Source organism: Silurus meridionalis, chromosome 7 (genome assembly GCF_014805685.1).
Source record: "Silurus meridionalis isolate SWU-2019-XX chromosome 7, ASM1480568v1, whole genome shotgun sequence".
Lineage (NCBI taxonomy): Eukaryota > Metazoa > Chordata > Actinopteri > Siluriformes > Siluridae > Silurus > Silurus meridionalis.
In genome coordinates this window covers 23,399,192-23,422,543 of record NC_060890.1, presented here as the reverse complement: position 1 = coordinate 23,422,543, position 23,352 = coordinate 23,399,192, and the positions used below count along the sequence as shown (strand labels likewise).

General features: G+C 37.4%; 1 protein-coding gene across 1 annotated transcript; it reads right to left on the bottom strand.

Moving 5' to 3' along the window:
- Window positions 1–318: 318 nt before the first annotated feature.
- On the bottom strand, window positions 319–19,998 carry LOC124389425 (matrix-remodeling-associated protein 7-like). Its single transcript, XM_046854870.1, has 4 exons — window positions 19,534–19,998; window positions 18,122–18,278; window positions 866–974; window positions 319–713 (listed from the first exon to the last, which is right to left on the bottom strand). Exons 1-4 carry the CDS (start codon window positions 19,717–19,719, stop codon window positions 599–601), a joined length of 567 nt encoding a protein of 188 aa, XP_046710826.1. The 5' UTR covers window positions 19,720–19,998; the 3' UTR covers window positions 319–598.
- Window positions 19,999–23,352: the final 3,354 nt, after the last annotated feature.

Genomic DNA, 23,352 nt, shown 5'->3' with positions numbered 1-23,352 from the left:
GACTATTTCTTTCTATTTCTTCCTTGAAGATGATGGATCACCACTGGATCACTGGAAGGACAGATCTTAACCTAAGTTTAAAACAATCTCTTTAGTTCTTTGTTTGACTTTTCTGAAACAGAGTAAGATCTTCTCCATGATTCTAGGATATGTCTTCACACATGGTTGTTTAACAAATGAGAATCTACTCATTGCATCAGTTAGGGATAAATCATATTGTTATATATGTGCAGTTAAAACATATTAGTAGCTGCAGTAATTATCCAATAACGATTATCCATTAATATCAGATAATAGTTCATATCCAATAGGCTCTTGTCTGTTTGCTTAGTCAAATCCATGTGGTGACTTTATTGGACCTTGCAGTGTATATACTGTATATAAACACACAAATAAGTATCTACACCCAATATTTACTTCATAATATTCCTAACAAGGTTAAAAATTGTGTACAGTTGAAGTCTAAAACACAGTGAGCTTTATTAGCATATCCTCCTATGGTGGCCATCAGAATTATTTGCATTTGCAACTGAAGCAACATTCTTAACTTTCCATTTCCGCCATGACAGACTAGGGTACGGTGTAGTTCTTTTTTTTTTTAGATAGAGTAAAGCTTCAGCTGTTCCTCCATGTCTTTCTCAGTCACCTCCCCGAACGTGTCCTGGTTTTCTTTGAGCAGTTTGAGGATGGCGGAGAGTTGCTCCCGCTGGACTCTAAAAGGCACACAGTGGAGAAACGTGTGAGAAAACGTGAGGCGGAGGTTACGTTTGCATAAAGAGGTGGCAAGAAAGTGAAATCAGTTCTCGAAAGATTGACGTGTTGGAAGCAGGTAATATGGGAGAGAGAAAAAGAAAGAAAGATTCACCTTTGTTCTTCCTCCAGTTCTTCTTTACTCATCATCTTCTCCAGCTGGCTTGTGCGCAACATACCAGGCATGTACCTTAGGGCTTGATCCTCATCAGCCATCCTGTTTACTGTAAGACAACACACACACACAATTTCTGATTGGCTGGAAGGTGTGTGTTGAACAAACACTAGTTGTAGTCACCCTATTTACATGTATTGGGGTGTAACGGCACACAAAATTCATGGTTTGGTACGTATCTCTGTCACGGTTCAGTTTAATTTTGGTTGAAGAAATGCAAAACATACCTGTGCCAAAAGGAAAAAAATCCACTGATGGAAAAACCTGATTATTTTACAAATAACCCTGTAGACAGCAGTGTAATTTTACCAGACAATCAATTACAAAAGTTTTACTCCTATTCAAGAGATTGAATTAATTTAATTTATTTCCTCATCAAAATTATCAACCTGCATTCTCGATCCTTTGCCTACAAGTTTCCTTCAATATATAATTCCAGAGGTAATTAAACTTGTTTTGAAAATAATAAACTTTTCCATTAGCGCTGGTTTTGTACCTAAATCCTTTAAACTGGCAGTTATCAACCCCCTAATTAAGAAACCTTAACTTTTACCCTGTCAGCTGTCCAACTACAGGCCCATATCAAATCTCCCCTTTATATCCAAAATTTTAGAAAAGGTTGTAGCACAGCAGTTACGCTCACATCTACTTATGTCAGAATTTAGGCCTCATCATAGCACAGAGACAGCGCTAGTTAAGGTGGTAAATGACCTGTTATTGGCCTCTGATCAGGGTTTTGTCTCCTTACTTGTTTTGCTCGACCTTAGTGCAGCTTTTGACACCATTGATCACACTATATTGCTTGCTAGACTTGAGAACATTGTTGGAAAAAGGGAAAAGCTCTCTCCTGGCTCAGGTCTAATTAGACTAATCGCTATCAGTTTGTTGATGTTAATAGTGAGTTCTCCACACTTTCTGAGGTAAAGTTTAGTGTCCTGCAAGGATCTGTCTTAGGCCCACTGTTTTTCTCTTTATATATGCTGCCTCTTGCTGAAATTATACATAAACATGGTATTCGCTTCCATTGCTATGCTGATGATACACAGCTGTATATTTCAGCAAAGCCAGATGAGAGAGATCAGCTTAACAATGTTGAGAAGTGTGTAAAGAACATTAGACAGTGGATGCTTGATAACTTTCTTCTGCTCAACTCAGATAAGAAGGACGTTTTTTTACTAGGACCACATGCAGCTAGAAGCAAACTTTCTGATTACGTAGCATCTCTGGATGGTGTTTCTGTCTCAGTGTGTACAGCAGTCAAAGACCTTTGCGTAATTATTGACCCAAGTCTTTCCTTTGAGGTTCACGTGAATAATATTACCAGGATCTCCTTCTTTCACCATAGAAATATTGCTAAAATTACAAATATGATATCGTTACATATTAATTTTTTATCACCACATTATCTGTGTAAAGCTGCTTTGAGACAATGTTTATTGTTAAAAGCGCTATACAAATAAAAATTAATTGAATTGATTCAATATATTCAGCTGACCTCTTTTTTGGCCACAAAATGTTGCTGAACCAAGACTTGACCAACTAAAGCAAGCCCCGATGTCAACACTGCCCAGGTAGGTCTGGAGAACTTCTATATTAATGTGGGTTATTGATCAGATCATAGTTGACCCTGTTTATTTAAATTTAATAAAAAAAAACAACAGAAGGAGCAAACACCAGCAGCTTCGAATCAGAAGTACATAGAACATAGAAGCACATAATACATGCATGTGCGCGCACATACACACACACACACACACACACACTCTCTCTCTCTCTGTCCCACCCTCATTCAACTAAATGTAATCTTATTACACAACTGTATTTGTGGACGCTGTAGAGCAGCAGGATTTAAACCCCGTATATTAAATTACCCGTGATTATTATCCATTCAGTAAACTTTGAACTGCAAACCACAGTGACCACTTTAACATGTTACTGCTGGCAATTTACCATGATACAAGCAGAATACACACCTTTAGTGTGCATTACACAATTTGCTTTACGTTCAATTGGTTATTCAGCACCTATGTGAGATTATATATACAGGGAGTGCAGAATTATTAGGCATTAACTCATTAATATCAAAGCTGAATATTTTTGGAAGTAGTTTTTAGTTTTAGCTATTTTAGGGGGATATCTGTGTGTGCAGGTGACTATTACTGTGCATAATTATTAGGCAACTTAACAAAAAACAAATTCATACCCATTTCAATTATTTATTTTTACCAGTGAAACCAATATAACATCTCAACATTCACAAATATACATGTCTGACATTCAAAAACCAAACAAAAACAAATCAGTGACCAATATAGCCACCTTTCTTTGCAAGGACACTCAAAAGCCTGCCATCCATGGATTCTGTCAGTGTTTTGATCTGTTCACCATCAACATTGCGTGCAGCAGCAACCACAGCCTCCCAGACACTGTTCAGAGAGGTGTACTGTTTTCCTCCTTGTAAATCGCACATTTGATGATGGACCACAGGTTCTCAATGGGGTTCAGATCAGGTGAACAAGGAGGCCATATCATTAGATTTTCTTCTTTTATACCCTTTCTTGCCAGCCACGCTGTGGAGTACTTGGGCGTGTGTGATGGAGCATTGTCCTGCATGAAAATCATGTTTTTCTTGAAGGATGCAGACTTCTTCCTGTACCACTGCTTGAAGAAGGTGTCTTCCAGAAACTGGCAGTAGGACTGGGAGTTCAGCTTGACTCCATCCTCAACCCGAAAAGGCCCCACAAGCTCATCTTTGATGATACCAGCCCAAACCAGTACTCCACCTCCACCTTGCTGGCGTCTGAGTCGGACTGGAGCTCTCTGCCCTTTACCAATCCAGCCACGGGCCCATCCATCTGGCCCATCAAGACTCACTCTCATTTCATCAGTCCATAAAACCTTAGAAAAATCAGTCTTGAGATATTTCTTGGCCCAGTCTTGACGTTTCAGCTTGTGTGTCTTGTTCAGTGGTGGTCGACTTTCTGCCTTTCTTACCTTGGCCATGTCTCTGAGTATTGCACACCTTGTGCTTTTGGGCACTCAGTGATGTTGCAGCTCTGAAATATGGCCAAACTGGTGGCAAGTGGCATCTTGGCAGCTGCACGCTTGACTTTTCTCAGTTCACGGGCAGTTATTTTGCGCCTTGGTTTTTCCACACGCTTCTTGCGACCCTGTCGACTATTTTGAATGAAACGCTTGATTGTTCGATGATCACGCTTCAGAAGCTTGGCTATTTTAAGACTGCTGCATCCCTCTGCAATATATCTCACTATTTTTGACTTTTCTGAGCCTGTCAAGTCCTTCTTTTGACCCATTTTGCCAAAGGAAAGGAAGTTGCCTAATAATTATGCACACCTGATATAGGGTGTTGATGTCATTAGACCACACCCTTCTCATTACAGAGATGCACATCACCTAATATGCTTAATTGGTAGTAGGCTTTCCAGCCTATACAGCTTGGAGTAAGACAACATGCATAACGAGGATGATGTGGTCAAAATACTTATTTGCCTAATAATTCTGCACTCACTGTATATATATATATATATATATATATATATATATATATATATATATATATATATATATATATATATATATATATATATATATATATATATATATATATATATATATATATATATATATATATAAAATAAATAAAAGCCAGCAGCCATATCACCCTGTGGCCCAAGACAGCTAGCCCACTGAAGCTAAGCAGGGCTCAGCCTGGCCAGTACTTGGATGGGAGACCACCTGGGAAAAACCAGGTTGCTGCTGGTAGAGGTGTTAGTGAGACCAGCAGGAGGTGCTCACCCTGTGGTCTGTGTGGGTCCTAACACCCCAGTATAGTGACGGGGACACTATACTGTCAAAAAGCACTGTCCTTCGGATGAGACATTAAACTGAGGTCCTGACTCTCTGTGGTCATAAAAAATCCCAGGATGTGTTTCGAAAAACGAGTAGGGGTGTGCCCCGGCATCCTGGCCAAAAAAAAAAAACTTGCCCCCTGGCCTACTAATCATCCCCTCATATTAATTGGCTATATCACTCTATCTCCTCTCCACTAATATGCTGGTGTGTGGTGGGCGTTCTGGCGCAATATGGCTGCCGTCGCATCATCCAGGTGGATGCTGCACATTGGTGGTGGTTGAGGAGAATCCCCCCTTTCATATGTAAAGCGCTTTGAGTGCTGCAGAAAAGTGCTATATAAGTGTAAGTGTAATGTAATTATATATATATATATATATATATAAAGGCTGTCGAAATTAACACTTTACTGCAAATTTATTTAAACGGCACTCATTTATAATAACTATTTCTGTTTGACCATTTTTATAAAATGTAGAAACAAATAAACATATACGAGGCGAAATTCAAAACTTCAACGCATCACACTTATTCACGACGTCCTTTCTTTACTCGGATATAAAAATAAACTCCACAGAAAAAAATTCATTTTTAATCGCTAAATGTTTGATTTACTGACGCGCCGAGTCTCAAATCAGCACCAAAATCCGGCATTAAAAACGTCTGTGTGGAAACACAGAAGAAGATCCGTTTGGTGTCCTGATGATTTACGTGATTAACAACACCATAATTGTAAATTGGAAGTATTTTGGAAGATTGACTCCCCAAATTGCTGACACAATTGCTATAGAATTACATTTTCCCTTCATTTGAATTAGAACCAAAACCTGTTCCAGCATGACAAAACCCCTGTACACAAAGCCAGCTCCATGAAGATCATGAATAGCCTTCTACACGGCTCTGACCTCAACCCCTTTAAACACCTTTGGGATGAAGTGTAATACTGATGAATAGATCGTGTGTAAGATATGAAGCCTGAAAAACAGCCAGGAAGAAAAAAACAAATCATTCAGGAAACAATACAGAATTTTCGTTCTTAGCGGTTTTGAAAATGTATTTATTTCATTACCACACATCACAGGCTGTTACAAACAAAAATATTAAATATGCAGGCATGGCTTGAAGGAAAACACGTCCCACGTGTCGGTATTTTAAATAGATGCCCATGTCTATTTCAGGTTTAAATCCAACCTCCATCTATTTCTTGGTATTTTTGCGGTAACTTAGTTACCGGATTCCCAGAATATTTCTTTAGAATAAAATTCTTTCTAACTGCCATTTACTTCTTGCAGATGCTTTCTTTCCTCCGGGAAGCAAATTCTCCTACGACGATTAATGTTGATTAATGTCATCGAACGATCACATCTTTCACGTTCGTACAAATCATATTGAGGAATTTGCTAAAGAAAAAAATCAATTGTATATAAATTGAATATTTGTACATTTTAAAAACATTATTTATATTAAAAATTTGGCAGTATCGCTCACTACTGTCGTGTTATGTATAAGAAAAAAAAAAAAGATTTTTCTTAGAAATAAATTCCCTACGAATTTTTTTCAAAAACGTTTTTACAAACGTCTTTGTAATCAGCACGAAAAAAGTAAAAATTGTCTGTTCCAATTGCACTGATGTTTGTGCAAGTTGTATTTGCTTTTTGGGTTTTCTTTTGTTTCTTTTTTTAACACCTTGAAGCAACACGCCCTGTATGATACACTTAACCAGACACAGTCGTCTACAGCTTGTTAAATTAAAACTCGCGGTCAAATATGTCGGCAGGAGTTCACTAGTCTGATCTAGACCCTGCGTTGACTTTGTTCACAAAGCTAAACATATTATTTACTATACCAATTTTTATATTATGGCCATAATTTCACACAGAGGACAACGTTTTCCTGAATAATGTAAGACACGAGCACTTGCAAGTACGATCTGAGGACCAGAGGACAAATTGGGGACCATTTACCATATTTTCCGGACTATGAGCCGCTACTTTTTTCCCACGTTTTGAACCCCACGGCTTAAACAATGAAGCAGCTAATTTATGGATATTTCCGGGTTTTTTCCGGTTTCACAAACTTCAAGCCAAAAAAACTGAGCCCCATAACATTAGACCAATGAAATTGCAGAACGGGTTCAGGTGAACCAATGAAACTCTTTATATTAAATCAGATGCGCTCCCACTGAATCGGGCGCACCACATTATATATGGATGATGTTCCTCTGACGTTTGACCTGCCGCTCACTCGGACTGTCTACAGGAAATGCGAAACATTCGTCACGCTGAAAACAACCGGGCATGAAAACACACTTCACCTGTGTTCTGAGCTGCACGGCATCGGGAGAAAAGATTCACTGATGGTGATTTTTAAACGCACAACGATGCCAAATGAAAAACCCCCGAGAGAAATAGTTGTGAAAGGAAGGAGGAAGACAGTGAACAATGACTTTCTTGGTAGGCTACTGTTTAGATACAAGCCGTGTAACAGACACTGTCTTTCATTAAAGCATTTGTAAAGTTCATTAGTTTAAATGTAGACACCTGCGGCTTATAGACAGGTGCGGCTTATTTATGTTCAAAATAAACATCTTTGTAAAATTCAGTGACAGACTTATATTTGGGTGCGTTTAATAGTCCGGAAATTACAGCAATTATTTTAGAAGATAGAAATCATAATAGCGTTACTTTGCAACAGATGGCAATCAGCCATTAAAGCTCTTTAAACACATTTTACTGCACATGACACGGTGACATTCTTGTTAATCTGCATTTGTGTTTAAACAGACACCAACTGTAGCTGTTCCCTTGGGCGTCTTTCACAGCGTTATTCACAGCAGTATTCACACTACGTTTTTATTTGTAGAGCATTTTACCCATGGACATCTCCTGAAAGCTTTTATGAAGCGGTTATAAAGTTGTATAAAGAATGTCCCTAATGAGTAAGCCAGTGGTGACTGTGGGAAAACTGAGATGGCATGAGGAAGAAACTCTGAGAGGAACCAGACTCAAAAAGAGAACCCATTAACATCCCATTACACATCGAGTTGAGTGTAAGACTTCCGATCAGAAGGTCGTGACTTTAAATCCCAGCACCACCAAACTGCCACTTCTGGACCCTCGAGCAAGGCCCTTAACCCTCAATTTCTGAGCGGAGATAACTGCAAGCCACACTGTTTGTTTTTTTTTTTTTTTTTACATTTAGGACATTTGGCACAAGCCCTAATCCAGAAAAACTTACTGTTATCTCAGTTATACAGCTGAACAATAGAGGATTAAGGGACCCAACAGTGGCAAGGATTTGAACCAATGACCTTCCAATCCAAAGCAAATAAATTTCAAAATTGCATTCTTACTTTATTAGTAAGAAAAAAAAAAAGAAGAAAATGATAAAATACTGTCAAAACTGCTATAATCACTCTGTATACAGTGAGGAAAATAAGTATTTGAACACCCTGCTATTTTGCAAGTTCTCCCACTTAGAAATCATGGAGGGGTCTGAAATTGTCATCGTAGGTGCATGTCCACTGTGAGAGACATAATCAAAAAAAAAAAAATCCAGAAATCACAATGTATGATTTTTTAACTATTTATTTGTATGATACAGCTGCAAATAAGTATTTGAACACCTGAGAAAGTCAATGTTAATATTTGGTACAGTAGCCGTTGTTTGCAATTACAGAGTTCAAACGTTTCCAGTAGTTTTTCACCAGGTTTGCACACACTGCAGGAGAGATTTTGGCCAACTCCTCCACACAGATTTTCTCTAGATCAGGCAGGTTTCTGGCCTGTCGCTGAGAAACACAGAGTTTGAGCTCTCTCCAAAGATTCTCTATTGGGTTTAGGTCTGGAGACTGGCTAGGCCATGCCAGAACCTTGATATGCTTCTTACAGAGCCACTCCTTGGTTATGCTGGCTGTGTGCTTCGGGTCATTGTCATGTTGGAAGACCCAGCCTCGACCCATCTTCAATGCTCTAACTGAGGGAAGGAGGTTGTTCCCCAAAATCTCGCAATACATGGCCCCGGTCATCCTCTCCTTAATACAGTGCAGTCGCCCTGTCCCATGTGCAGAAAAACACCCCCAAAGCATGATGCTACCACCCCCATGCTTCACAGTAGGGATGGTGTTCTTGGGATGGTACTCATCATTCTTCTTCCTCCAAACACGTTTAGTGGAATTATGACCCAAAAGTTCTATTTTGGTCTCATCTGACCACATGACTTTCTCCCATGACTCCTCTGGATCATCCAAATGGTCATTGGCAAACTTAAGATGTGCCTGGACATGTTCAATTAAATTCAATTCATTTTTATTTGTATAGCGCTTTTAACAATGAACATTGTCTCAAAGCAGCTTTACACAGATAATGTGGTGATTAAATGTAAATATGTTCTTTGTAAATATGTTTGTCCCTGATTTAAGCAGGGGAACCTTCCGTGCCATGCATGATTTCAAACCAACAGTAACCTTGGAAACGGTGGTCCCAGCTCTTTTCAGGTCATTGACCAGCTCCTCCCGTGTAGTTCTGGGCTGATTTCTCACCTTCCTTAGGATCATTGAGACCCCACGAGGTAAGATCTTGCATGGAGCCCCAGTCCGAGGGAGATTGACAGTCATGTTTAGCTTCTTCCATTTTCTAATGATTGCTCCAACAGTGGACCTTTTTTCACCAAGCTGCTTGGCAATTTCCCCGTAGCCCTTTCCAGCCTTGTGGAGGTGTACAATTTTGTCTCTAGTCTCTTTGGACAGCTCTTTGGTCTTGGCCATGTTAGTAGTTGGATTCTTACTGATTGTATGGGGTGGACAGGTGTCTTTATGCAGCTAACGACCTCAAACAGGTTCATCTAATTTAGGATAATAAATGTAGTGGAGGTGGACATTTTAAAGGCAGACTAACAGGTCCTTTAGGGTCAGAATTCTAGCTGATAGACAGGTGTTCAAATACTTATTTGCAGCTGTATCATACAAATAAATAGTTTAAAATCATATATTGTGATTTCTGGATTTTTTTTTTAGATTATGTCTCTCACAGTGGACATGCACCTACGATGACAATTTCAGACCCCTCCATGATTTCTAAGTGGGAGAACTTGCAAAATAACAGGGTGTTCAAATATTTTATATATATTTTATATATATATATATATATATATATATATATATATATATATATATATATATATATATAAAACTCTATATACATTTCTACTGCACATTCCATTGAATATAATATAATGTAAAAATATAATGCTATGCAATGTAATATGGTACAGATAGTTTACTTTTATTTCTTCGGTTTAGACAGACAGCAAATCATCAATCTTCTTAAGTGCTTTCATGACCCCTTTCACAAACAGGTCTTTGTAGTGCAAAAAATTATTAAATAAAACCTGATTTTTTCAAATGTTCCAGTTCAGGGAAGATGCAGCTCTACCTCTGCCATGTAAATCTGTATTGTATGGACTCTCAGTACACGCCTTGGTCCATATAATATATATAAAATATCAAATATTGGTCACAAATTATTGGTCACTTTCTAAATAATAAAAGTACAGCACATCTTCTAATAATTATATATAACTAAATTGGTTTTACTGATGCAAATATGTTAAAAACAATGCACCACGATAAAAATGCCAACTTGTATCCCATGCACACCTTTTTAAATTGATGCAACACATCGATTCGATGGGAATCGGTGAATCTTACCATCCCTAATGGGTATGTCTGTGACAAAAAAAACATTTAATATATACAAATAAAAGCATGCTGTACATAAAGGAAACTCAAACCCAAAAACTTAAACACTTATCAAAAAAGCAGGAAAAAAAAAGTTGTTGGAGAGGAAAATATTTCTTCAAAAGTATTTATATTTCTTTTTTTTCCATTTATGTGTAATAATACTTCACTAGAAAATAAGGTGGGTTTCTTAAAATAAACAAGAATTTGTTTCCTTTTCAGAAAAATGTACATTTTATTGCTAAAATTGCAATAGAGGAATATCTGTGAAAACTAAACCCATTTAGAGCATTTAATTGCCATATTACAAATACAAAAATAAAATAAATCATAAATAAAAATCAATTTCAGATTACTATTTAAAAATGCATTGCACTGTGTTTTCTTTATGTTTTGATTTGAAATTATGCCAAACTTTGCCTGAATCTATTGAAAGCCCAACCCAGCCATTATGGTTGCACAAGCCAGTGCTTAGTGCCAGTCCCAAGCCCGGATAAATGGGGAGGGGTTGTGTTATAAAGCAGTGGTCCCCAAACCCAGGGCCGCGGACCGGCACCGGTCCGTGGGTCAATTGGTACCGGGTCGCACAGAAAGAATACATAACTTACATTATTTTTTGTTTTATTTATTATCTGATTCTGAACGATGTTTTATTTTGTTAAATTACCGGATTCTCTCCGCTACATCTGTCTATGACTCACTCTTGATGCATGTCAAAATGCCTCCCTCGGTCACATGTCTTACCTACATCTGCTACCTTTCAATTTCAATGGACATGTAGGTGAAGGTAACAGAGGTGATGAGGAGGTGATGGGTAGGTATGGTTTTAAGGAGAGGAATGTGGAAAGGCAGATGGTGGTAGCTTTTGCTAAAAGGATGGAAATGGCAGTGGTGAATACATATTTAAAGAAGAAGGATCATAGGGTGACGTAATAGAGTGGAGAAAGGGTGCACACAGGTGGACTATGTTCTATGTAGGAGATGCAACCTGAAGTAGATTGGAGACTGTAAGGTGTTGGCAGGTGACAGTGTAGCTAGACAGCATCGGATGGTGGTCTGTAGGATGGTTTTGGAGGTGAAGATGAGGAGAGTGAGGACTGAAAGAAGAATGAGATTGTGGAAACTGAAGGAGAAAGACTGTAGTGTGCAATTCAGAGAAGAGGTCAGACAGGGGCTCGGTGGTGGTGAACAGGTGCTGGATGATTGAGCAACTTCTGCAGAAGTGATGAGGGAGACAGCCAGAAAGGTACTTGGTGTAACATCTGGAAATAGAAAGGAAGACAAAGAGAGGTGGTGGTGGAATGAGGAAGTGCAGGAGAGCATAAGGGGAAAGAGGTTGGAGAAAAAGAATTGGGATCGACAGGGTGATGATAAAAGTAGGCAGGAGTACAAGGAGATGAAGCAGCAATTGACTCACCATGATGCATTTTTGGATTCAAATTACTCGAGGAATCATTTCAGCACTAAAGCACACAAGATAATGTGATTATAAAAATGTATTCAAGTGAACACTGGTTATATGGTTATAATAAATAAAATGTATAAAATTAAGCTATATATGATTTCAATAAAAGCTCTGGCATAACCACATGACAGTTTCCTTCATGATTCCAGCAGGTTTTTTTAGTAGAAATCCATCCAGGTGAGACAAAACAATTGGTTTGGAGAAAAAACACACATAGATCCCTTTACTCAGGAATTACGTTATTTACATAGGAAATATTTACAGCCTAAATATTCAACATGCAATGTTTACGTCAAATTGTCAGGGTTTGTAGGGTTTTCTAATTGTTTCTGATGTGGATTTGTCAGACATCATAGGTGTGTTCAAATACTCAAACTGCTCACACATCAGCAGCGGTGGACAGTAACGTCATTTGTTTCTGTACTTAAGTGGCTTATGTGTACTTTACTGAAGTATTTCCATTTGGGGAGACTTTTACTTTAAATTCGCTACATTTTAAAAAGTCAGATATCTTACGTTTTACTCAACTAGATTTTGCTAAATCATCCCGTTCCACAATTACCCCTATTTCCTGTTACGATAACCACCACTCTTCTGGGAAGATGTTCCACTAGATTTCATGGAGATTTGTGCTCATTCGGCCACAAGGGTGTTAGTAAAGTGAGGTAGTGATGTAGGTGAGATGGTGAGGAGGCCTGGGGTGCAGTCAGCGTTCGCATTTCTTCAAAAGCTGTTCACTAGGGTTGAAGCTTTATACCAGGAGATCTTTCACTCCAACCAATGTAAAGCTTATCTTCATGTCTTTTTTAAATTATTATTTATTTTAAGATGGAACTGTTTTTTTATTTGGAGTGTTACTTTTTTGTAAAAGTACTGTTTTTGTATTATCATTTTTTAATTTATTTCAGTATCCATTTTAAAAAACGGCTGATTAATTGGTTATCGGCAAGTACGATAGCTATCTGTGAACTCCACTAACCTCTAACGGTATCTGCACTAGACTGGAAAGGAAAACACCCCAGATGGCGATGAAGAATACCCAGTAAGTTACAGAGGCCGGTGCCTGTAACACCAATAACATCTCTACGCATCAGTGCACATGGAATGCATCTGGAGGGGGTTTGTTTTGTATTCGAGCCAAATCCTTGAAACGCGTGAATAGTTTTTTCTTTTCTTTCGAAAAAGCTGTAAGACTTTCAAACAGGTCCTCAATTTAACCGTTCACACACCTAATCATTGTAAGTCTTGCTGCATCTTTCTAGGCGTGTGCTGTATTAGCATGACAGTGAAAGTTCTTTACTTGCTAAGTGTTGCATAACGACCAGTGTGTGGAATGTGTAAATGAAGCTGCAGCACCATCTACTTTCAATACCTCGCTGTTGCTGGTCCCACATAAAGATCATATATATACCTTTTACACAGTGGAACCCGGTTATCTCGCCCTCGGTTACCTCGACAACCCTATTAAGTCGACGTTTTTGAAGTGGAACCGCCAAATTCTCGCTTTGTCTAAGCATTTTTTATCGGTTATGTCGATTCTTTTATGTCACCGAACCCTAATATCATATATAATATATATGATATTAGGGTATAATAATATAATAATAGCACAAGGAAGGAAATATTTGCCATTTATCTCGGTGCAGCCGCAGAAGAACTCGCGGAAGTGGCGGAAAAATCAAGGCTTACAGCTGCTACAGGTGTTGTATTGTATACTGGTGAATCTCTGCTGTTAGTAAGTGCACATATGCCTTTTGTTGTTAAATGTTATGCGATGAACGGGAGGCGAAAGCCACGCTTGGCGGCGCGGAACGTGGGATGAGCAGCAAAAGCATAGAATGAACACCGGCAGGATCAGGGGGAATCCGCGGTGCGCTTTGGGAAGAAAAGCGCAGCCGTTGAGAGAGTGCAGGTGGGAAGACACGTACCGGGATACACATAAGCGATAACAACGACCGCCGTGAACCAACATATACCAACAATAACGGACGGTGAGAGTGTGGAAGTTTAAATAGGAGCTGGTGATGATGATAAACGAGCACCATATGTGCGCGATTGAAGCCGGGAGCTTCAGAGAAAGCGGCCGAGAAAGCACCTGACACGCTGAAGGGGGCCGTAGGGGCGTGGCAGGTGGAGTCCTGACAGATAAACATGTACTGTATGAATTTTTTAGCATGCCTTCATCAAACAAATCGCGGCAACGCTGTTGTGTAAAAAACCCTTCAAAAACACGTGCATGCACATTCTCATTTATTAACGCACATCATGTACATAAAGAAATTTCAAGCACGTTAATATATTGCCTCCATTTTGATTTACGTTTATCTCGATCAACGGTTATCTCGATGCTTTTTGGCGACCCCTAGGACATCGACATAACCGGGTTCCACTGTGTATGTATGTATGTATGTATATATATATATATATATATATATATATATATATATATATATATATATATATATATATATATATATATATATATACACATACACAAACAAACAAGAAATAAGACAAAAAAACAGAAAACTTGAGCGTGCATAACTATTCACCCCCCCAAAGTCAATACTTTGTAGAGCCACCTTTTGCAGCGATTACAGCTGCAAGTCTCTTGGGGTATGTATCTATAAGCTTGGCACATCTAGCCACTGGGATTTTTGCCCATTCTTCAAGGCAAAACTGCTCCAGCTCCTTCAAGTTGGATGGGTTCCGCTGGTGTACAGCAATCTTTAAGTCATACCACAGATTCTCAATTGGATTGAGGTCTGGGCTTTGACTAGGCCATTCCAAGACATTTAAATGTTTCTCCTTAAACCACTCAAGTGTTGCTTCAGCAGTATGCTTAGGGTCATTGTCCTGCTGGAAGGTGAACCTCCGTCCCAGTCTCAAATCTCTGGAAGACTGAAACAGGTTTCCCCTCAAGAATTTCTCTGTATTTAGCGCCATCCATCATTCCTTCAATTCTTAACAGTTTCCCAGTCCCTGCTGATGAAAAACATCCCCACAGCATGATGCTGCCACCACTATGCTTCACTGTGAGGACGGTGTTCTCGGGGTGATGAGAGGTGTTGGGTTTGCGCCAGACATAGCGTTTTCCTTGATGGGCAAAAAGCTCAATTTTAGTCTCATCTGACCAGAGTACCTTCTTCCATATGTTTGGGGAGTCTCCCACATGCCTTGGCGAACACCAAACGTGTTTGCTTATTTTTTCTTTAAGCAATGGCTTTTTTCTGGCCACTCTTCCGTAAAGCCCAGCTCTGTGGAGTGTACGGCTTAAAGTGGTCCTATAAACAGATACTCCAATCTCCGCTGTGGAGCTTTGCAGCTCCTTCAGGGTTATCTTTGGTCTCTTTGTTGCCTCTCTAATTAATGCCCTCCTTGCCTGGTCTGTGAGTCTTGGTGGGCGGCCCTCTCTTGCCAGGTTTGTTGTGGTGCCATATTCTTTCCATTTTTTAATAATGACTTTAATGGTGCTCCATGGGATGTTCAAAGTATTGGATATTTTTTTATAACCCAATCCTGATCTGTACTTCTCCACAACTTTGTCCCTAACCTGTTTGGCGAGCTCCTTGGTCTTCATGGTGCCGCTTGCTTGGTGGTGCCCCTTGCTTAGTGGTGTTGCAGACTCTGAGGGGTTTTAGAACAGGTGTATATATATATATATATATATATATATATATATATATATATATATATATATATATATATATATATATATACTGAGATCATGTGACACTTAGATTGCACACAGGTGGACTTTATTTATGTAATTACATGACTTTTGAAGGTAATTGGTTGCACCAGATCTTATTTAGAGGCTTAATAGCAAAGGGGGAGAATACATATGCACGCACCACTTTTCCGTTATTTATTTTTTTCAGTTTTTTGAAACGTTATTTGTTTTATTTTACTTTACCAATTTGGACTATTTTGTGTATGTCCATTACATGCAATCCAAATAAAAATTAATTTTAATTTCAAGTTGTAAGGCAACAAAATAGGAAAAACGCCAAGGGGGGGGTCAATACTTTTGCAAGGCACTGTATACATATATATATATACACAGTACAGACCAAAAGTTTGGACACACCTTCTCATTCAAAGAGTTTTCTTTATTTCCATGACTATGAAAATTGTAGATTCACACTGAAGGCATCAAAATTATGAATTAACACATGTGGAATTATATGTGGAATTATATACATAACAAAAAAGTGTGAAACAACTAAAAAATATCATATTCTAGGTTCTTTAAAGTAGCCACCTTTTGCTTTGATTACTGCTTTGCACACTCTTGGCATTCTCTTGATGAGCTTCAAGAGGTAGTCACCTGAAATGGTCTTCCAACAGTCTTGAAGGAGTTCCCCGAGAGATGCTTGGCACTTGTTGGCCCTATGCCTTCACTCTGCGGTCCAGCTCACCCCTAAACCATCTCGATTGGGTTCAGGTCCGGTGACTGTGGAGGCCAGGTCATCTGGCGCAGCACCCCATCACTCTCCTTCTTGGTCAAATAGCCCTTGATGCCTTCAGTGTGACTCTACAATTTTCATAGTCATGAAAATAAAGAAAACTCTTTGAATGAGAAGGTGTGTACAAACTTTTGGTCTGTACTGTGTGTGTGTGTGTGTGTGTGTGTGTGTGTGTGTGTGTGTGTGTGTGTGTGTATATATATATATATATATATATATATATATATATATATATATACACACTGTTCATTTATTTATAGGATCAGCTTTGAAAAGGAGCAGTCAGGTTTCAGAGCAACAACCAATAAGAAAAGTGCTTTTAATCAGCAGGGGGGGGGGGGGTTAGGGGTGAGAAAGTGAGAAGGGTGGCAAAGGTGAGAAATGCAGATGTCTCTCAGGTGTGAAAATGTTCGCAGGAAGAAAACCGTGAGGGATTACTCACCATAGCAACCGACTTTACGTGAAGTTTCACTTCTTCACATCCACTATATCCGTCTACATATTAAAATCAGTATATCCTAAACATCTTTGGAAGATGCTTTCCATCTCGCATCAGTAGTAATAAGTGGTCACTGAAGTCTTCCTGTCAGCTTGACTCAGTCTGGCTATCCTCCTTTGACCTCCGAACTGCTGCTCACGTTGTCGATTTGTTTTTTGTTTTTCTACACTGCTGTGTAACCTCGAGACCGTCACGTGCGAAAATCCTAAAGGATCAACATACGTGAACCACTCTGCCGTTAACGATCGTGCCGCAATCAGGCTCAGATCTCACCTGCGTTCTTTATTAGAATTTAATCGAATGAAAAAAAAAAAAGAAATACAAATACACTTACCTTAATGTCACCAATACACTAAGCCATTTAAATCAAACACAGGTGATATCTTAGTGGTTAAGGCATTGAAGTTTATCTCCAATGGTCATGAGTTCAAATCCCAGATTTGAGATAACAAAAAGTGTACTTTTACCGTATTTTTAATAAACGTAAACACTTTTTAATTGAGCTAGGATGATGAACCATTAGCAGTAGCTTTATGGATAAATATTAAAGTCACAAATTTAACACAGGCAACAGAATGTGTTACGAATAACTACAGAAACACAAGAATGAATAAACTGCCATTAACACCACAACACAGGGACTATGGGGATGTTTTTATTAATTTATTTTAACTTTTTTAACCTTGTTAATGATTTTTTTGTTTTTTTTACATTACAAATCATTACTTTGTAACACACTGTAACATTTATTGTTGTGTGAATTTTTTATATTTTATGGTTTTAAGCTACTTTATATATCAATTATAATATAAAATGATATTATAATTTTATATCATAAAACTACTATATATATATATATATATATATATATATATATATATATATATATATTTTTTTTTTTTTTAATTTTCAAGAAACCGATTCACATGTTTGTTAGAGGGAAAACCTTTTACTTTCTTTTAATTTTTTTATTTTATTGATTGTATGATTGTGAGCGATGCCTTGTAGAACTTTAAAATTAAAAATTTCTACAAAACCAAAATGCATAAAAATCACTATTCAGGTCCATCACGATCCTATCTTCCAGAAACTGATTACCCCAAGGTTCTGGTCTCATGCATATTTAATTCACCTCTAGACTTTGAGACATATTTACCTTCAGAATAATATAAAGACTCGTCCATCTTTGACTCGGTTTGATTGCATTCCGCCTCAACCATCTCTCTTGAACATGGTTCATCCTGCAGGTCTTCATCTGTCTGTGCTGCACGATCGGATTCGTCTCGGGAGATTCCATGTCCTGTGGGTGCTTTCTAACACACAATATGTGTTCATATATCAAAAACATGGAAACCTTGTATTAAGGCTACTAGTGACATAAACATTTGAGTAAATGTACTTCGTTACTGTACGCAAAGTCATTTTTTTGGCTACTTTTAATGAGTTTTAATGAGTATCGAAGATCACCTACATACCTACAGTAGATGCCCATTTTAATCCACTACATGTTAATGGACAAAGATTGTTACCAATATCATTTATGTAATCGCTGTGAACAACTTTTTAATGCCGCTGGCCTCAAAACTTTCAGAACTAAAATTTGTTGAAGTCGAATTCAAATAAACTGCATCAAATCAAATCACAGCTCTGAATATTTATTATTACTTTATCAAAAATGATTGTTTATATATATATTTGTCTATTGAATACTAATTGTTCTTCTACTTTGTGACGAATTGAATTGAATTGAACTAAAGACTCGTTTTTGAAGATCGCTTTTATTTTCCGTATCTTTTTGGTTAACCGACTTGTTTGATCTTCGTTTCCTTCTGGCGCGTTGAAGACCTCGTTGTGTTGAAGGTTAATGTTCAGGGTGTACAATTTGATTTGTATTTTAGGAAATAAAACCCTTACAAATCAACAGCTTTTTTTACTAAAACCGTGTCTTGGTGTTGTGGAATAGTGCATCTTTGACCCTACGTTCAATAGGAGTAAAATACCCAGGCATTGCATTGCACGTTTTAAACATCATCTTGATGGACATTATAGGTTAAGAAATGGACATCCAAGAGGATCCTTTTTTGGAGATTATAGGAAGCAGAAATGTAAATATCTTCAGTATCAATATAGATGGGTGAAGTTACTCTGAAAGTGCACAAGCTCTTATGCAAATAATTAATAATAATAATAATAATAATAATAATAATAATAATAATCAATGATGAAGATCCCAATCATGACACATCAGCAAAGCAACCTTATAAATGAAGATACTTTGCCTTGGCATGGACAAACAATTATTCAATGTCTAAATCAGAATTTGTGTGTCCTTGTGTTCCATTTTACAGGTTACAGCAGATAAACAGGTCCCAGAATAAAGGAAGTGGGTTTTGTTATTAACCAGGGTGGGACCTTATCTTTAGAAGATGCTTGTATAAAAAAAAAAAAAACCTACAGAGTGCATGCATCAGGAGAACACTTTTTCAACATTCATTCTCAAACCTTAAGCATGCAAACAGGACTACTTTGGACGCACAGGCACTTTATAAACACTTGAAGTCACCTTACCTTGGAGATGGTGGTGGTGGTGGTGGTGGTCTCCTGTTTCTCTTTGCAAGCTGGAAACGCCTCTCCTGATCTTGTTTTTCCCCACCCTGATTGATTTCCTTTAAATAAAACAGCTGTGAGAAACCCAGCAATGATGGTGGAAAGAACAGAAAGCAGGATGACCCACATGTCCATGGAGGCGTCCATTAAATCCACCAGGAAACTTCTACAGCTGGAGAGAAGCCTGGGGTTGTATAAGGCTTTGTTTTTGTTTTGTTTTAGATCAGTGATTTATAGATGGCCACGAATTGCAAATATGGCATTTGAAAGTCTATATGTTTGTCCTTGTAAAGAAGAAAACGATGAACCCCCTGATGGTGATATACAGAGGTTTTTCGCTCGATTACCTTCTTGCAAATGTAAACTACAGCTTCGGGATGTAATCCTAAATCCTACCAGGCGCTTGTGTGCTTCAATAATGCGCGGCGCTTGCGCAGGATGTGCGCATTACTGCGCAGGCTGCATGGCATCCTTTATAACAACAATAATAAAATTATATATTTGTAAACCCAACCTATATACATTAGCTATTTTAAGATTTACATCAGGGCATCGACATAAAAGATAGCGGTGTAATGCATTGATTTAAAAAAGCGTGACAAGTCGGCGTTTGTATCGCAATGCATTGTTTCTGAACACTAATGCATATGTAAAACCCCATTTTTTTTTTTAGATTTATTTATTAGTAGATGCGCTGTACTTTCATTATTTAGAAAGTGACCATTAATTTGTGACCAATATTTGATATGTAGTTCGATTTCCCCTCCCTAAATTGTTTCTCGAGTGGAGACTACGGAGAGTCACATAGAATACAGATTAACATGGCAGAGGTAGAGCTGCATCTTTCCTGGAGAAATTGATTTGGTCACAAATACACTTAAAATGACATTTATACAATACTTTTTTAAAGAAAAGCTGGACATCGTCAGAAAAGGTCGGCCAAAACAGTTCAAAACAGTGGTTAAGCTTTTGCATGAACTTTTTATACTTTTGCGATTTCTTTCCTGTAGAATTTGTACAAAAACGCACAATCTGCCTTCATGTCAAATCCCCAGGAAAACCAAAATGCACAGAAATGCACTGAAAACCTAAGGTTCATATTTATGCTTCTGCTAGAGATGATGTACGTGGACGGTGCAGATGTAAAATAGAGACTTCTTGAATTGTATTGATTTTGTTTACACTGCGTATTCATATAGTCTTGATGGTTTCTATAACCGTAGAGATGTAACGATGGTATTAAGAGGTGGATTGATTAAGGCAGAACACCATTGAAAGTGTGAAATGTGTGAAATGCATGGTGTGCATAGGTATTCTTTATTTTTTATTATTTTCAATATTGTACATATTTAAAACACTCAAACTATGAACACATTTCCAATTGTGTAGTAAATGAGAAAATGATAAACAACCTTAAATATATTTTAGATTGCCTAAAGTTTATACGTTTAGCATTGAGAACAACATGGCAATCTCAAGATGGTTTATGAGGTTGCATGTATAATATGTACAAATCTGTAAACACAGTAGATAAATTTATATTTAGATAAAAAAGCTAATAAAACTATATATTTCAGCTCAAAACTATAGACTGTATGACATGCAGCAGGTGCAGGTTAAGGTATTTCCTTGCTCAAGAACTCATCAGTGGTGGCTTGGTGATGCTGGGATTTGACCTCATGACCTGATCAGAAGCCCAACACCTTAAACACTGAGCAACCCTTTAACTTTGACTAAAAAAAGAAACACTGCAAAACCTCTGGAAAGGGTCAACATTGCACTCCAGTTGTGTAACAAATGTAATTAATCAAAACTGGCAGTACCAAACAGGATGTATATTATATCCGAGTATACTTTAGTTTGGCTAAATTTAATCAAAAAACACAACCAATTAAATTTAGTAAAGTAACTTTAATTCATACTAACCGAAAAAATCATAATACTATTCTAATGTACCAAACACTGTGGCAGAGGTGGAAAGTAATGAAGTTCAAATACTTTACATTTTTACACAAATATCTGTTCTTTCTACTTCTTACATTTTTAAAACAGACTCGTTACTTGAGTTTTAATCCACTGATTTGTTGACATGATCAATATTCTTTTATTTTCATCTAATCAACCGGTTTCCTGTCATTGCGTGTCTTTCAATCCACTGGTGTAAATTATCCTGACTCTCACACATCACAGACATAGACTAGTTTATGAAGCTCACAATGATCAGAGCAGAAGGCAGTAAGAAGTCTGGGGTTAACGTGGATGAGACAGAGGGAGTCAGTGATGTAAACATGACTGAGAACAGAGACTTTCCTGATCACATGATCATCATCATCTTTTCTCTGCTTATGTTTTATATGGTGGATCTTCAGCCCGGATACATTCATAAGAAAACAACATTTTTAATTAGTTTTGTATTAATATATTATTTAGGGCTGTTAAAATTCAAACGCAAATTTTATTAACGTGCTATCAATGTCTGTTTTAGCATTTTTATCAACTTTCAACACAACAATTTTTTTTCACGACATCCTTTCTTTACTTAGATATACAATAAATGATTAAATGATTATTTGTATTCATTTACAATAACAACAAAACGCTGTTTTTGTAAAATAAAGTAAACCGACAGGGGGCGCTCTCTATGCCGTGTCGTCTCTCTTCACAAACATAAATAAAACCTGAATCTCAGTGAATATTTACCTCACAGACATCATAAATATATGTATATATATCTCGAAATGTCTTTTAAATAAACCACATTCACATCAAATAAAAATATTCTCTGATTATTTAATCGGTATGATTTCATAAATCAGTATTATTTATACCATAAATCGGTATGATTATGATAAAAGCGTCTTGACTTGAAGAGGTGCAGTTTCTCCGGTATCACCTCATTAACTGTCCGTGTGGAAACATAGCAAAGGTTCCGTTTGGTGTCCTGATGATTTACCTCATTTAAAATCACCATTATTACTATAAAATATTTACAATAATTTTTTAATGCTTTATATTGAATTCGGATTCAGTAATAATAAACAAACATTTGCATTAAGCATCCATATTTCTCCATGTTGCCTAAAGTATTGAAAACATGAAGTATTAATATATGGTACATTTAGATAGAAAACAGATAGAAATGTGCGATTATTTTGCGATTAAATATTTAAATCGATTGACAGCCCCAATATTTATATGACGTGAGCTCCAGTTACCAACGTGACACTAAAACAGGTAGAAGTAATAACTACTTTTACTTGAGTTCATGTCAGAGCCCAAACGTCTTTACTTTTACTTGAGTAAAAAAAAAAAAAAAGAATAATCAGTATTTAAAACATGAGTATCTGTACTTCTACTTAAGTAAAGGATGTGTGTACTTTTGCCAACTCTACACTGTGGAAATATTACACAAAACAACAAAGCTATTCTACATTTATTATAAAACCAATATAGCCCATTGACAGACGTGTTTTCCATTATTTAAGTGAAAATTGGTCAATAATTTCTGAATGTTAACCCTGTGTGCATCGAAAAGTGAAAGATTTTCCCTCACACCAAAAATTGCTTAGAATTTCATAAACATGACTTGAGGTCTGAACCGCCTGTGATTGGTTACACCTTCTGCCAGTTATTTTATAAATACTTTACAAGTCTAGACATCACTTATGTAACCCTCCATAACCAAATAACCAAATGTTGCATGATAACTTCTTACCTACTACTCAGTGGTGGACAATAACAAAATAAATGTACTTCGTTTATGTACACAAGTTTTTACAC

Excerpts from the sequence above, each read along its gene's own strand:
- LOC124389425 (XM_046854870.1), bottom strand. The coding sequence starts at position 19,719 with ATGGACGCCTCCATGGACATGTGGGTCATCCTGCTTTCTGTTCTTTCC. Across the intron at positions 18,279-19,533 it reads CCACCACCACCATCTCCAAG|AAAGCACCCACAGGACATGG; the intron begins GTAAGGTGACTT and ends ATTGTGTGTTAG. Across the intron at positions 714-865 it reads GAACTGGAGGAAGAACAAAG|AGTCCAGCGGGAGCAACTCT; the intron begins GTGAATCTTTCT and ends TGTGCCTTTTAG.